General features: G+C 38.3%; 1 protein-coding gene across 3 annotated transcripts in view; it reads left to right on the forward strand.

Moving 5' to 3' along the window:
• The first annotated feature begins 652 nt into the window (after positions 1 to 652).
• Positions 653 to 13,991, forward strand: part of EXOC4 (exocyst complex component 4) — a 729,394-nt gene continuing 716,055 nt past the window's right edge. For all 3 annotated transcript variants that reach the window (XM_036091687.2, XM_078059577.1, XM_078059578.1), the window contains exon 1: positions 653 to 807. In XM_036091687.2, coding sequence (XP_035947580.2) covers positions 722 to 807 — 86 coding nt within the window. In that variant the 5' untranslated portion in view covers positions 653 to 721. The remainder of the gene's footprint in view (positions 808 to 13,991) is intronic.

A 13,991-nucleotide genomic window follows, 5' to 3' on the forward strand; every position in this document is an offset into this window, starting at 1 on the left:
TTTTTTAGGATTATCTGGAAATACAGCCACACTGGAAGATAACTGAACTCACACATAAAACGAATGTAGAAACATTTAGTTTTAGAGAATAAGCATTTCTGTGTCTTATTTTCGCATTTTATTGAATTGTTTTTATTTATTTACTTATTTAAAATTTTTCTTTTTTGTGTGTGTCAAGGGCTGATTTTTAAGAGATTGCAACGAGGGAGCTGCTTTGCTACCTATGAAACCCCGACGCAGTATTAAATTGTTTGTTTATTAAACCATTTGTGTTTTAAAGTAAAATTTTGCTCATAGACATACCCCCCCATGTAAATACATGCCCCTATATACACTTTTTGGCATTGTAAGATAAATTTGATTAAAAACATGATAAAAATCTAAAAACAAGAAAACTGGAAAAAAAAAACAAACCCACATCAGATCAGAGTAAATACAAATCAGACAGTCATTAGGAGACTTCACCAAGTTGCTACCGGTTTAGTTTCCTGTGTAGTTTCAGGGAAGAAAACTACAATTCCCAGAGTGCTTAGAGGGCGTGCGGGACCTTGAAACTTGCTGCCTCGGTCCCGCCTCCTTACTTCAGCGATTGGACTGTCCAGTTTCACGTCTCTGAATTTCTCTTCTTCCATTGGTTACTTCCCAGAGAGGTCAATTACAGAGTTTACGTTCGCTCTGGCCCTTCTTGCCCACCGGTTCTCCCCCTCCGCCCGGTACCAAGATGGCGGCAGAAGCAGCTGGTGGGAAATACAGAAGCACAGTCAGCAAAAGCAAAGACCCCTCGGGGCTGCTCATCTCTGTGATCAGGTGAGGGAGGCAGGAGGCAGGGTCAGGGGACAGGGGGCAGCGGGCAGCGGCTCGACCTCCGCTTTGGAAGGGAGAAGGGTTAGCTGGGTTCCACCCTGCCGACCCCTCCCCCTTCCTCCTTGCCTCCCCCCCAGCCCCTCCGAAGGGCCCCCGCAGTTCCCCCTTTTCGTCTGGGGTTGGGCTAGAGGGAGGAGCCCCGCCTCGCTATCTTTTCTTTGGGACCTGAGCTTTCCATTAGGTCCCTGGGCCCTGGAAGCACGCTGTTTGGGGCTTGGTAGAGAAAGCCAGGTGTGTTCATTTATTCGTACAGCGTTTATTTATGGATTGCCTTCGGCCGCGCTCACTTGGGGAAGGCGCCTTGTTTCCTGGATTTCTGGGTGTAAGGCCCTGAAGTCCGGGGACTACTGTCACGAGTTGCAGATTGTGTTCTCACACTTCGGACACCTCCAGCCACCTGTGAATGGCCACAGCCTCCAATACAAGAGTCTGTAGTGAGCTTGTAGAAGGGCTGTGGGTTGGAAGGCGTACAGTCGTTCTCGATTTTTGTTCTGCCTTCCTATCCCGGTCTGTTCCTTCAAAACAAAACAAATTTCGAGTTATCTTCTATGCATGTTATTTTCCCAGAATATATATGGTGGGAGTGGGAGTGGTGGACCTTTTAGGGGCTCCTTTTTTTAAAAATGTGAAATAAATTAAAGGTGAGGGAATCCTTTCAGACATCATTAAGGATGATACAGGAAGTGATTACAACAACCTGAATAAAATGTATTATAACACGTTTTTACGTTGTTGACATTTGAATTTCAACTCAGGTATTTTTCATAAAGTAAAACCCCATCCTCCTGACCCCCCCACCCCATGCTAAACTTGCAGTTGAGTTCTAGGAGGGCTCCTGCAATGTCTTGATGATTTGTCTAAAACCCAGCCTCAACAGTAGCTGGTAGGTAGTAGGGGCTTGAAGGTATGAATAGATGGAATTTTAAAGCAATCTACCACTCATGGACTGATAAAGACCCATCTCATGGGTGTTATTTAGGGGCCTCCAGTTTAAAGTCATGAAATCATTATTACTAAGTGGGGTTTTTGTTTTTGTTTTTTTTTAAAGATCTAAGATGATAATTCTCTGTGTGGAAATGCTTAATAAACTTGGTAGGCCATGCAAAGGGAACGCTGGTCTAGTGTGGACCCACATTCTTGTGACAATACAAGCAGCATAGATGATACTAAAATTCCAACTAGAATATTGGTAGCGTCCCATCTTAATCCTTTGTGGAGTTATAATACATGAATTTATTTGGATTCTTTTTTGAACTTGTTTATTTTTTCTGTCTTATAGTCAACATTCACTTAAACTATGTATTTAGTGCCAGTTTGTAGTATGGTGCCTGGGACTTAATACATACTTAATAAATATTTGTTGAACAAATGAGTGGATGCCCTGAGTTTTGCAAAGACGAATCAGATGTGATGTTACCCCTGAGAGTATAGTTCACTTGAGAGAGAAAATATGGAAGTAAAAACTATGACATAAGTCTAAAAACAGAGATGAGTGAAATATGGGAATCCAGAAGAAGGAGTGGTTAAGTGGAGTGGGGGTTAGGGAAGGTAACACATGTATATAAATGTACCATTTCAGCTGTGCACTTACGATTCTGTAGGCTTTACCCATTTCTTTTCTGCTGTGTATCAGTTTTCTTAAATGGCTATTACATTCATTCTAAATGCCCTACATTTGAAAAAAGCATAAAAACCAAACTAAAGGGTTTTTGTTTGTTTGTTTGTTTTTGTTTTTTTGTTTTTAACTGATGCTGATTCAGAAATACATTGCCTTTGGTTGACTGTTCCTTTGTTCTTCAGGGGGACTCTCCCACTGGATGGTGTGGAATATGATTTTGTGGTCATTCACCCATCTCTTATGCCCATCTATATTACCTTCACGTATCACCATGATTTAGGCCTACACAATTTTTATGCTGAATTTTGTTGTGTATTAATGTTTTCCATTTTTCTTCCTTATTCTTGACCACCTCAGACCACTTGAATAATACTTTCATTACATCTGTTAACTAGCATGGTATAATGGAGTGTCCAGATCTAGCATCCTGGGCATGTTTAGTAAGGATAAGAGTTCATGGTTCCATATGACCTTATTTAAGACTGGATGATGTTGCTTCTCGAGTGTTAATGTTTATTTTTCAATATTTGTTTGAGTCACAGGAAAATTGTTGGGTTGGCGTGAGAGTGTTGCCAGCTCTCTCCCCTTGTTGTTTCCTCCCTGATGTGCTTTTGAACATATGCAATGGTTTAAATTTCATGAACAGTGGCAGTTAATGAGAGGAGGATGGTAGTATTACTTTGGTGTTTGGGTGGGGAGAAACAGGGGAGAGTACTTCAGAGGAGAATAGAATGGGGAATGTAGTTGCTAAGAGAGTAGATCTTAAAGGTTCTCATTACAAGAAAAAGAAATTGTAACTAGGTGAGATGGATGCTTGTTAACTAACCTTATTGTAATCATTTTGCAATATACACAATATATTAAACCATGTTGTACACCTTAAAGGACTATGGTGTTATATGTCAATTACACCCACTAAAACTGAGGGAAAAAAAGAATGGGGAATGTGTATTTCTTGTTAGTAAATTGTTCTGTCACTCTGAAGTTGCCTCTTTGTCTCTCTGTTCAGTTTGTATTCTTTGTGTTACCCCTTCTTGCAACATTGTATTCCTGATTCTTAATTCCTCATGTAAAACTTGGATTAACTCCTCTTCTCCTTAACCTCTTTTCAGATTCTCTCTCATAGACCAAAGCTTTCCTGAACCCATTTTAGGCTCATGTTTATAAATTCTGAGCTTCCTTGAAGATATATATCTGATACATGCCAGTTCTCTTTTCTGTTTCCTTGGACCTGTCATTTAAGTGACTTGTCAGTGATAATCTTTTGAAAAGTTTGATTAGTTTAGCTTTATTTATCTTCTTATATCACTGAGCTGTTGCTTTCTTTTTTGAATAGTGAATATTAAAAATTCTCCTTTGGTTCGTTTGCTCAGATACGTTAAAAATGTCATTTCTGGGGGTGCCTGGATGGCTCGGTTGGTTAAGGTCCGACTCTTGGTTTCGGCTCAGGTTGTGATCTCGGTTGTGAGTCTATGCTCAGTGGGGAATCTGCTTGAGATTCTCTCTCCTCCCGCTGGTGTGCACATGCATGCACGCGTGCTCTCTCCCTCTCTCTCTCAAATAAATAAATAAATAAATAAATCTTTTTAAAAAAGTCATTTCTATACCTTATTATGTGCTAGCATAACACATCATATATATTTAAAGCTATTTCTGTAACTTGAAACAGTATTGTTAGTCATCTTTTAACACCGAGTGAGAAAACAACAGGTGGATAAGGGTTCTACCTAAGGGCACAGTAGGTATAACCATGGGTACTAGCCATATCTCGTCACTCTTTCCAGCTGTGGTACCAAATAGTTAAATAATGACTATTTTGCTAGTGTGATTGTCCATCACTTTCAAGAATTTAAAAATCAAAACAGTTTCAAGAAGTCTAGTATAGTAGTGAAAATGTTGCATTTGGTTGATGGGTATTTAAGTACCTTGAGACTCATAAATGAAATTCTTAACCATTTAAAAAGTATTGAATAGGGCGCCTGGGTGGCTCAGTTGGTTAAGCGACTGCCTTCGGCTCAGGTCATGATCCTGGAGTCCCGGGATCGAGTTCCACATCGGGCTCCCTGCTCAGCAGGGAGTCTGCTTCTCCCTCTCCCGCTCCCCCCTCTTGTGCTCTCTCTCTCTCTCACTCTCTCTCTCAAATAAATAAATAAAATCTTTAAAAAAAAAAAAAAAGTATTGAATAAAAATATTTCCGGACAATCAGATGTTTCAAAGGGTGGACTCCTGGGGTATTGCAGAAGAGGTCCTCACGCTGGGAAGTGGGGTTTTGATGAGGAGATGGACAGTGCTTGGGACCAAGTCTGTCGGAGGCCACTGCTAACTGCTTTTGGTTTGAAGTCTTGCCACTGGCCCTTTAAAAAGGAACTAGTTGGGTGGACAGAGTTTCGATCACCTGCTGATGTAAATTTGGACAGTTTTACACGTGTGCGCGCACACACACAGCATTTTCCTACTTTTCTATTGATTTTCCCCCTCCCTAACCTTTTGTTTGGTGTGAAATCGGAGCAGGCAGCCTTTCTAAATGAGGAATAAGCAAGATGGCATTTTGGAGATGCTGTTTTATTTTTGTGAGTTCTTGTCAGATTTTTAATTGGGAAATGTGTCTACCACTTACTGTTAGGTGATTTGCTTTCCAATTAAATGTTGACTCTCTTCTCTTTATAAGTTGGCCTTTAATAGACCATTTAATTGGGAAGACAAACTTTGGCTGTGACTTTAGGCAACCTTATTGAAACCTCAGAGTAGAGCTTTTGTAGACAGACTCTGGTTACAGATGTCAAGGAGGTTTGAAGGCGGTTGAAGGCTCACGTTTTCATCAACTTTCATGTCTTCACAGAAGTTGGAATTTCAAAAACTTAGAAAATCCTTTATTGTAGACACCTGTTAAATTCCCTTCCTCCTCAGAGAGTGTTTTGGTCAGCCCCATATTTAATTCAAAGCAGGCTTTGTCGAAGGGTTCCAGGCTTTGATCAGGGCTTTGAACAAACAGCTTTGAGGTCCATGACACAGTTTGTGGCAGAAAGGAACATGGTCACTCTGTTTGGAGGAGAGTCCCTGAAGTTGTGTTAGGCGGTTAGTGTTGTTTCCAGTAACACCTCTTCTCTTCATCTGAGCCTGTCTCGTTATGGTTTTTCGGGTTTCCAGTTCTCTCTTTGTACCCTGAGGCATCTTGGCACTGGGAATGCAGTACTGTTTGAAAATGACTGCCAGGCTGTCTGGAGACTAAACACTTTTTTCTTCTCGAAGTCCTAGGACATCTGACAACCTATGTGGATAGAAGGGGCAAAATAATTCCCCCTTTCTTCCTGCTAAACATGAAGAATTAGTATCTTGGGAATTCATGTTTTAGTTTCTAACCCCATGTGTAATTTTTAACATTGGGATTTCCTGAAGGCTTTGAGGCAGAGAGGTGTGTTGTTGGGTGATAGGTCAGGTTTTTTTCAAGCCACTACTTACAGTGGATAGGTATGGTCACAGTGTTTGGTGGGAGTTGAGGTATAGTTAGTAGAAGCTTACTGGATTGTGTTACCCAGTTGTTTCAGACCACTGTGTCTAGTCCCTCCTTTGTAAAGTGGGATAATAATATGATCTATGGTTTGGGGGGAAAATCAAGATGTATAGGAGGGGCTAACACAGTTTGGCATAGAGAACACACATAGGTGTTCATTTCTTCCTTTTCAGGATCTGCTGCTTCTCTGGTTAGAAACTTGATTGTAATGTTCACCAGATAGCACCCAGGATATGATGTTAATTTTCTGTCAGAAATATCCTTTTCAGTTTGGCTTGAATGTTTGATTCCAGTTGTCAGAATGTTCACGTTGTAACCAAGAAACCTCGTGCAGCTGAATTAAGATGGTAATTAATGATAATTTGAGAGTCAGCCACAGAAGCTAGATTTAAATATATGTATGCTTACGTGTGCATGTAAAACATAAAATATAAACAAAGTATAAAACATTTATTAGGTTGAAGACAGAAAGTTTATAAACCAGCAAATTGAAAGGCCTTGGATCTCTTTGCCTACATAACCCTTTTTGCCATTAAAATCACATTTATAATTTTTAAAAGTTAGTTATATGTTTAGAAAATTCAAGTATTTCAAGAGGAACAAAATAAAAAATGAAGACTTTTCACCCTGTTCATCTCCTTCCTGACGTGCTTTTGGTTCCTTGAGAGAAATAGAAAACTGTATTAAAGTATGTGTGAATATATAATCTTTAAACCAGATATATATTCTTTAATATTTAATATAACTTATGAATTTATATACATTTAAGGAAGATTCATTAAAATTATATGTTCTTTAAACAAATGGGAACATACTATGTATATTTTTGACCCTTTGTTCATTTGCTTGTTTTTCTTTATTTTGGAGATTTTTTCTAGCAGCACATACTGATCTATCTCAATCTTTGTAGTGGCTATGTGGCATTCTGTCATATGGATACACCATAATCTAATTAATTGGTGGTCCTTCTCCCACCCCTTTTATAACAAACACTTAAGTTTTTTTTTTAAATCTTCTGTTAAAACAAAGTGAGTGTTCATATACATCGGGGAGTAGACCTGTGGTGTAAAATCATGGCAGTGACAGGGGAATAGCTGCATCTGAGTATCTTCACATTTTGTATTTTGACAGTCAAAATGTCCTCCAGAAAGATGGTCATTTTCACTCCCGCAAGTGGTGTATTCGCTCACCTGTTTTCCCAAGCCCTGGCCAGAAACTGGATGTTTTTGATGATTGTCTTTATTAAGTCAGTTGTGAGTAAGAGGAGAGTATTTGTCTCCCTGTCATTTAGTTGTGTGTTATAGCTGGATGTATGTAGATATATGCGTGTTGCAAATCTTTTCTCCCGGTCTGTGGCTTGTCTTATTCTCTTGACAGAGTCTTTCCCAGAGCAGAAGTTTGTCATATTAATGAAGTCCCACTCATCAATGATTTCTGTCATGGGTCATATCTTTGGCGTTGTAATCTAAAAAGTCTGTGCCATATCCAAGATCACCTAAATTTTCTTCAGTGGTAACTTCTGGGAGTTTCATATTTTGTCTTGTACTTAGGACTGTTATCCAGTTCAAGTTAATTTTTGTGAAGGCTATACGATCTGTGTCTAGATTCATTTCTTTGCAGGTGGATGTTCAGTTGTCCCAGCACCATTTATGGAAAAGATGACCTCTGTTCTCCATTGTTGGACATATGTGGGCTCTTCAACAACATTCCATGTGTTTTGTTCTCTTCCTGTGCACACTTGTCATTGCAACTTCCCCATTTTTGTATCACAAAAACTTGTTAAAAAAAAGTCATAAAAAAGACACAAGTCCAACAAACTCATTTCCCAAATATTACCTATTTTCCTTTTTAAGGTTTTTGTGTGGATCTTGTCTAGGTACATACAGAAGTTTAGTAGTTGTAATTATAACAAACAACATGTTTTTAGCATAACAAAATATTTTCATGTTGCTATATACTCTGGAGTTACATAAATATTTTTTAAGTGGGGGAATTAAAAAATATAGAAAATTACAGAGAAGAAAATATAAACTCTCATATTCTCACCCAGAATTAAACACTGTTAATAACTTTGCTTCCAGTTTTAAAAAAAGTAACTGTACTGTTATAAAAATAATACACATTCATTATAAGGAATTCAAACAATGGAAATGCTGGAAGATGTGATTATTCCAAATTTTATCCTTTGTAAGTTACTGTCATTGATATTAGCTGAACCTAATTCCAGACGTTGCTGTGTGTGTATGTACGAAATGTTGGATGGATAGATAGAAATTTTTTTATTTCAAACAAAAAAATATTATTTTTTAAATAAATATAGGAGCTTACTCTATGTGCTAACTTATTTTTAAGTAATCTCTACCCCCAGTGTAGGGCTCGAACTCACAACCCCAAGATCAAGAGTTGCACGCTCTACTGACTGACCCAGCCAGGCTCTATATGCTAACTTATGTGCTGACTTTATTTGTTTCCCTTTTTGAGGTATACATACGTAAAGTGCATATATATTAAGTATATGGCTTGATCCCACATCAGGATAGAGACGAACACTTACAGCATCCCTGTCCTTTTTTTTCCAGTTCATTTTTCTGTGCAAGGGTATCCTGTTGTTCCAACACCATTCATTAAACAGATTATGCTTGCTTCGCTGAATTTCTTTTGCATATCTGTCAAAAATCAGTTGACCGATGTGCGTCTGTTTCTTGATTCTCTAGTCTGTTTCACTCATCTGTTTACCTTGATGACATTACCACACAGTCTTGATTATTGTTTTTAGAAGTCTTGAAGACAGTGTGTGCTCTCCATCTGTACCTTACTTTTTAAAAGTTATTTTGAATGGGGTGCTGGGGTCGCTCAGTTGGTTGAGTGTCTGACTCTTGATTTTGGCTCAGGTCTTGATCTCAGGGTTGTGAGTTCAGGCCCTACATTGGGCTCCGTGGAGCCTACTTAAAAAAACAAAAGTTATTTTGGCTGTTCTAGGTCCTTTGCATTCCCACATCAATTTTATTTTATTTTATTTTATTTATTTTCCCATATCAGTTTTTGAATTATTCAGTTTCTGTGGTAAAACCTTCTGGGATTTTGGTTGGGATTGCATTGAATGTACAGATTAATATGGGAGAATTGACATCTTAGCCGTATTGAGTCTTCTTATCCCTGAACAGGTGTATCTCTTCATTTAATTCTTTAATTTTTCTTGGCAATTTTTAAAATAGATTTCAGTGTGTAAGTCTTACATATTATTGGTCAGATTTATCGAAGTACTTTAATCACTTCAAGTCCCACACCTTACTGAATGCTGATGTTTTTCCCCCAGTCTATTATTACCATGTCTTCAAATTCATTAATCTTTTCTGCAATTCCCAATCTGTTGTTAATCCTATGTAATGTAGTTTTTATTAGATTGTGGTTTTGAGCTCTAGTTTGCTTTGGGTCCTTTAAGAAAAAATCTTTAATAGTTCTCCTTGCACCTTCAGTCTTTCCTATAGCTTCTTGGACTATGAAATACAGATATAATTTTCATGTTCTTGTTTACTAATTTTGTCTTGTGTCATGTTTGGATTTAGTTTCAGTTGATTAATATCTGTTCCCCCTTTTTTACATGCCTTACATACGTTTTGGATACTAGATATTCTGAATTTTACCTTATTGGATACTGATAGAGGATGTCTTTGTTTTCTTGTAAATATTCCTGAATTTTGTTCTAGGATTTGTTAAGTTACTTGGAAACTGTGGTCCTTTCAGGTCTTATTTTAAATTTTGCTCATGGGGGCAGAGCCACATTTGGTGTAGGGCCAATTTTGTTTCCCTACTATGGCAAAATCCTTTTGAGTACTCCACCCCAATGCTGTGTGAACCATGAGATTTTCCCCTCTGGCTGTGTGTGAGTTCAGATAATTATGCCCCTAATCCTTACTGGTGGTTCTTTTCGTGGCCTTGAGTAGTTTTCTCTCAGGCACACGCTGATGATAGTGTGCTGAAGCTTGAAGGGAGCCCTTCTACAGGTCTCCAGAGTGCTCTGTAGTTCTCTTTCCTCTCCATCACCTGCCCTGCAAACTCTAACTGCCTTAATGTTTAAGATTTCAAAATCTTTTTTTTTTTGGGGGGGGGGTTGTTTTTACGTTCAGATGCTGGGACAAATCCAGTCCCAGTTATTTCATCAAGACCAGAAGTGGAAGTCTGTCAGTGCTTCATATTTTGAAAAGTATCTTTAAAGATTCATTTCCATTGGTCAGATTTCATCAGTTGCATAAGTGCAGAAGGAAGAATAAGGTAATCAGATGTGCTGTATAAAGGTACGGCATGAGGTATCTCGGCCCTAGTGACCTTTCTGATTTTGCCGAGTATTTAATTAAACAGTTAAACACTTCCACTTCATATAGTATTTTTCTGGGAACTTTTCCTTCAGAACTCCTAGAAGTGCTTTGGAACTATTTTGCATCTGTTTATGTATTTCTTTATTTTTAAAAATATTGTTTTTGTTTGTTTGCCAGTGATAGTATTGTTCACTGTAGCCCGAGCTCTCGTAGAGCTGGTAATTGGTTTTCTTTGGGCGGCACAGCATTTAGATTATTTTTGTTGGTGGTGGTTTTGTTTTGCTTTTTTGTTTTTGCTTGCATTTGGAGGTTTCCAGTCTGTGCTTGCATTTTTCAGTTTGCAGTGGTGAGCCCTGCTCCCTCTGGTCTTCTCCTCTGCTGCTACTTACATTTTTAACTGCTTTCAAGCCGTGAAATGAGTTCTGGTCTTTTTAGTAGCCAGTCCTTTATGTGTTGGGAATTTCGCCTTGAAAAACACGGAAACTCACCATTTAACAGGAAAGTTCTTGTGCATCATTTGACATGGTAGGAAAACTTAATATTTTAAGTTCCTTAGAACCTTTTCTGACCATTTATTTAAAAAAATTTTTATAAAGCCCTTGCAAAAAATAAAGTGGCATATAATTCAAAAAGGGTTTTTCCATTTAAAATTTGGTGCCTATCATTGTGCTAAATATTATGGGAGACATCATTTTATACTTAAAATACTACTTGAGAGCTTGCTAGAAATGTAGAATCTTAAAAAAAGGGTGGGGGGGGGCAGACTCAGTCACCACCTGGCTCACCTGAGCAGAATCTGCAGTTTAACAGGATTACCAGGTGATTTGAATGCAAGTTAGAGTTTGAGTAGCCCTTAGGAAATAATTTAGTTGGGGAAATAAACCAATTAGCATTAACTTTTTAAAGCCGAGATAATGGCTGTTTTTACAAAATATTCTTAATTTAAGTAACAAAACAAATGAATAAAGAAAAAGACTTTTAACTATAGAGAACAGGTGGTTGCCAGAGCCCAAGTGGGTGGGGGGATGTGTGAAATAGGTGATGGGGATTAAGAGTACACTTACTGTGATGAGCACTGAGTCATGTATAGAGTGGTTGAATCACTGTATTGGACACCTGAAACCGATATAACACTATAAATTATACTGGCATTAAGACTATTTTCTTTTAAGAGGTACATAGTGAAATATATACTGATAAAAATATCATGTCTAGTATTTGCTTCAAAATAACTGGGGGTGTATGTTCAAGTTAGGGTATAGATGAAACAAGATTGGGATGTGTTGATAATTGTTGAAGCTGGGTTATTTGAGGAGTCTCAGTTTTTGGACGTGTTTGAAAATTGCCGTGAAAATGTACATGTGTGTTTATGGACTGGGGAGAGGGAAGGGGGTGGTAATTACAAGGGTCTATAGATGAATAAATCTAAGAAATACTACATAATCTTCATGTCTTGTCCACCCAGCTTCTGCCTTTCCTCCCAGGACACCTGGCACACAAACATATTAAAGTCTCCTGGATGTCTGCAGTTAAGAAACTTATGCTTCAATTTGTGTGGGATCCAGAATTTCCAAGATAACCTAGTACCATGCAACAGCTACCAATGTCTTCTAAAACGGGATTTCTGAGGCACTTACTGGAAACTCCACATTAGGAAGTAGCCTACACCTTTAAAATGACCAAATGCCATAATGTGTTGTAGTAACTAAAACATTCCCCTGGAGATGAAAAATAAGATCACTCTGGAGAAGGCTTTAAGGAGGATGTGGAGCTTCAAGTGGAAGTGGGAAAAGAGGTAGTCTCAGTTAAGGAAGAGTAGGGGGTAGAGTTTAAATTGTCAATCTGTCAATCCTGGACTCAGTTTTATGTTGTAGTGAGGCTGATTTTACTTAATTTTAGATAATGGCCTTCTCTGTTGGTTAGAAGACTTAGAGCTTTTGGTCCCCAGAAGTATTTTGTATGACTGAGTTAATTGAAATACTGAAAAGCTGCATGTGTTGGGTGTAGTAATTGGCCCTAAGTGCTGTCTGAAGCAAGACACCAGTGAATTTTCAATTGACTTTAAAGCAGAAATTGTTTACTGTCACTTGATATTAAATGAATCTTTGTATTGAATTAAGGGATGTTGTTTTTATGCATCAGAAAAGTTTTTCAGAGGGACTTGTCATCATGAATTGTTATCAGTTGGGACAGGATTATCTTGTATTTTGTGGGATCTAATAAGGCATAATTAAGAAACAAGCAGTCGCAGTGTATAATTGAATATAATAAAATCGGATTAAAAAGTGTAATGTAGATTCGGTTATGCTTTGAAGCCATGTCTTAGGTGATTATATAGTGATACACATCTCATTTAATGTGTGATTTTTTTTTCATGCAAACTTAGAATTATGAGGGTCTCTTTTTTTTATAATTCATTGGAAGCATTTGTAGATGAATCATCATCTACAAAGTGCTCTGCTTAGTAGACTAGGTTTTGACGACCCTTCTCAACTTGTTAGCGTTTATATTCTTGGTGATCTCTTTTCCTTCTCCTTAGTGTGGATTTGCACTCATACCTAGAACTGTCTTTTTTAAAAATTTTTTTTATTTGAGTGAGAACGCGCAGGCAGGTACACGTGCACATGAGAAGGACGGGGGGGGGGGGGGCGGGGGCAGACTCCCCGCTGAGCAGGGAGTCAGGACCCTGGGATCATGACCTGAGCCAAAGGTAGACCCATAACTGACTGAGCCACTCAGGTGCCCCTAGACCTGTCTTTAGTTACGCTTCTGACATGTTCCTGTCAGGCATTTCTTAGGTTGGCTGTTTCACGCTTTAAAGGAAAAGAAAATCTGACTCTCACACTTTGGAAATAAGGGCTAAATAGATCTAATAGTGTAATCTAAAAGCAGTTTGGTAAAGAAAATGGATTCACGTTTTCAAGAATCATGTATGCTCTAGACTTTTTGTTTCTGTGTTGGCATCAGTAACAAAAAGGACTATTCTAGAGAGCTCAATAAGCTAATAGTTTTTTTCCTACTTGGAGTGATGGTCTGAAACTAGTTAACCCTTTTGTATTTGGGCTTAAAAATACTCAATTTTTGCCTTATGATAACGTGTTAGAATATTTTGTAAATAAAGATGACCCCTTGTCTGATGCTCTTTCCATTATGTGACTAAAAAAATTCATTAGAATTGCCCTAAACGAGAGAAGGTGGTACTGGTTGAGAGGTTCAGGTGCCTGATGAGTAAAAATGCAGGGGCTTGGGGACCTCAGGTTTCTGTAAGAGGCCTATTTTGAGTATTTCCCAGAAAGGATATCACTGAGATTTGATTCCTACTGTAGATTGAGCTTTGTAGAGCTGTTAGTTTCCTGGTAAGTGATTTTTGGATATGTGGGACCTTACTTAGTTTTTCTGGGTTGTTTGAAGGGATTTACATTAATTGTTTTGTTAATCTTTATTATTCCTGGAGGAGAGGTCACTGGATACCAACAAGGAATGCCCTTAGTAGGCAATTAAGCGTATTAACTGTTTTCAGATAGCATGACTTAATGCTAATTGTTCTGCAGGTGTCATCAAAATTCAGGTGTATTATATTAAATATTACAGCAGGTTAATTAGTTATCTGAGGCTGTATTAGGCAGTTAATTCTTGAGGATTTGCTGAGAATCTGTGTTGCTCTGGCTAAGGGGCGTGACCA

The sequence above is a fragment of the Halichoerus grypus genome, chromosome 12 (assembly GCF_964656455.1).
Source record: "Halichoerus grypus chromosome 12, mHalGry1.hap1.1, whole genome shotgun sequence".
NCBI lineage: Eukaryota > Metazoa > Chordata > Mammalia > Carnivora > Phocidae > Halichoerus > Halichoerus grypus.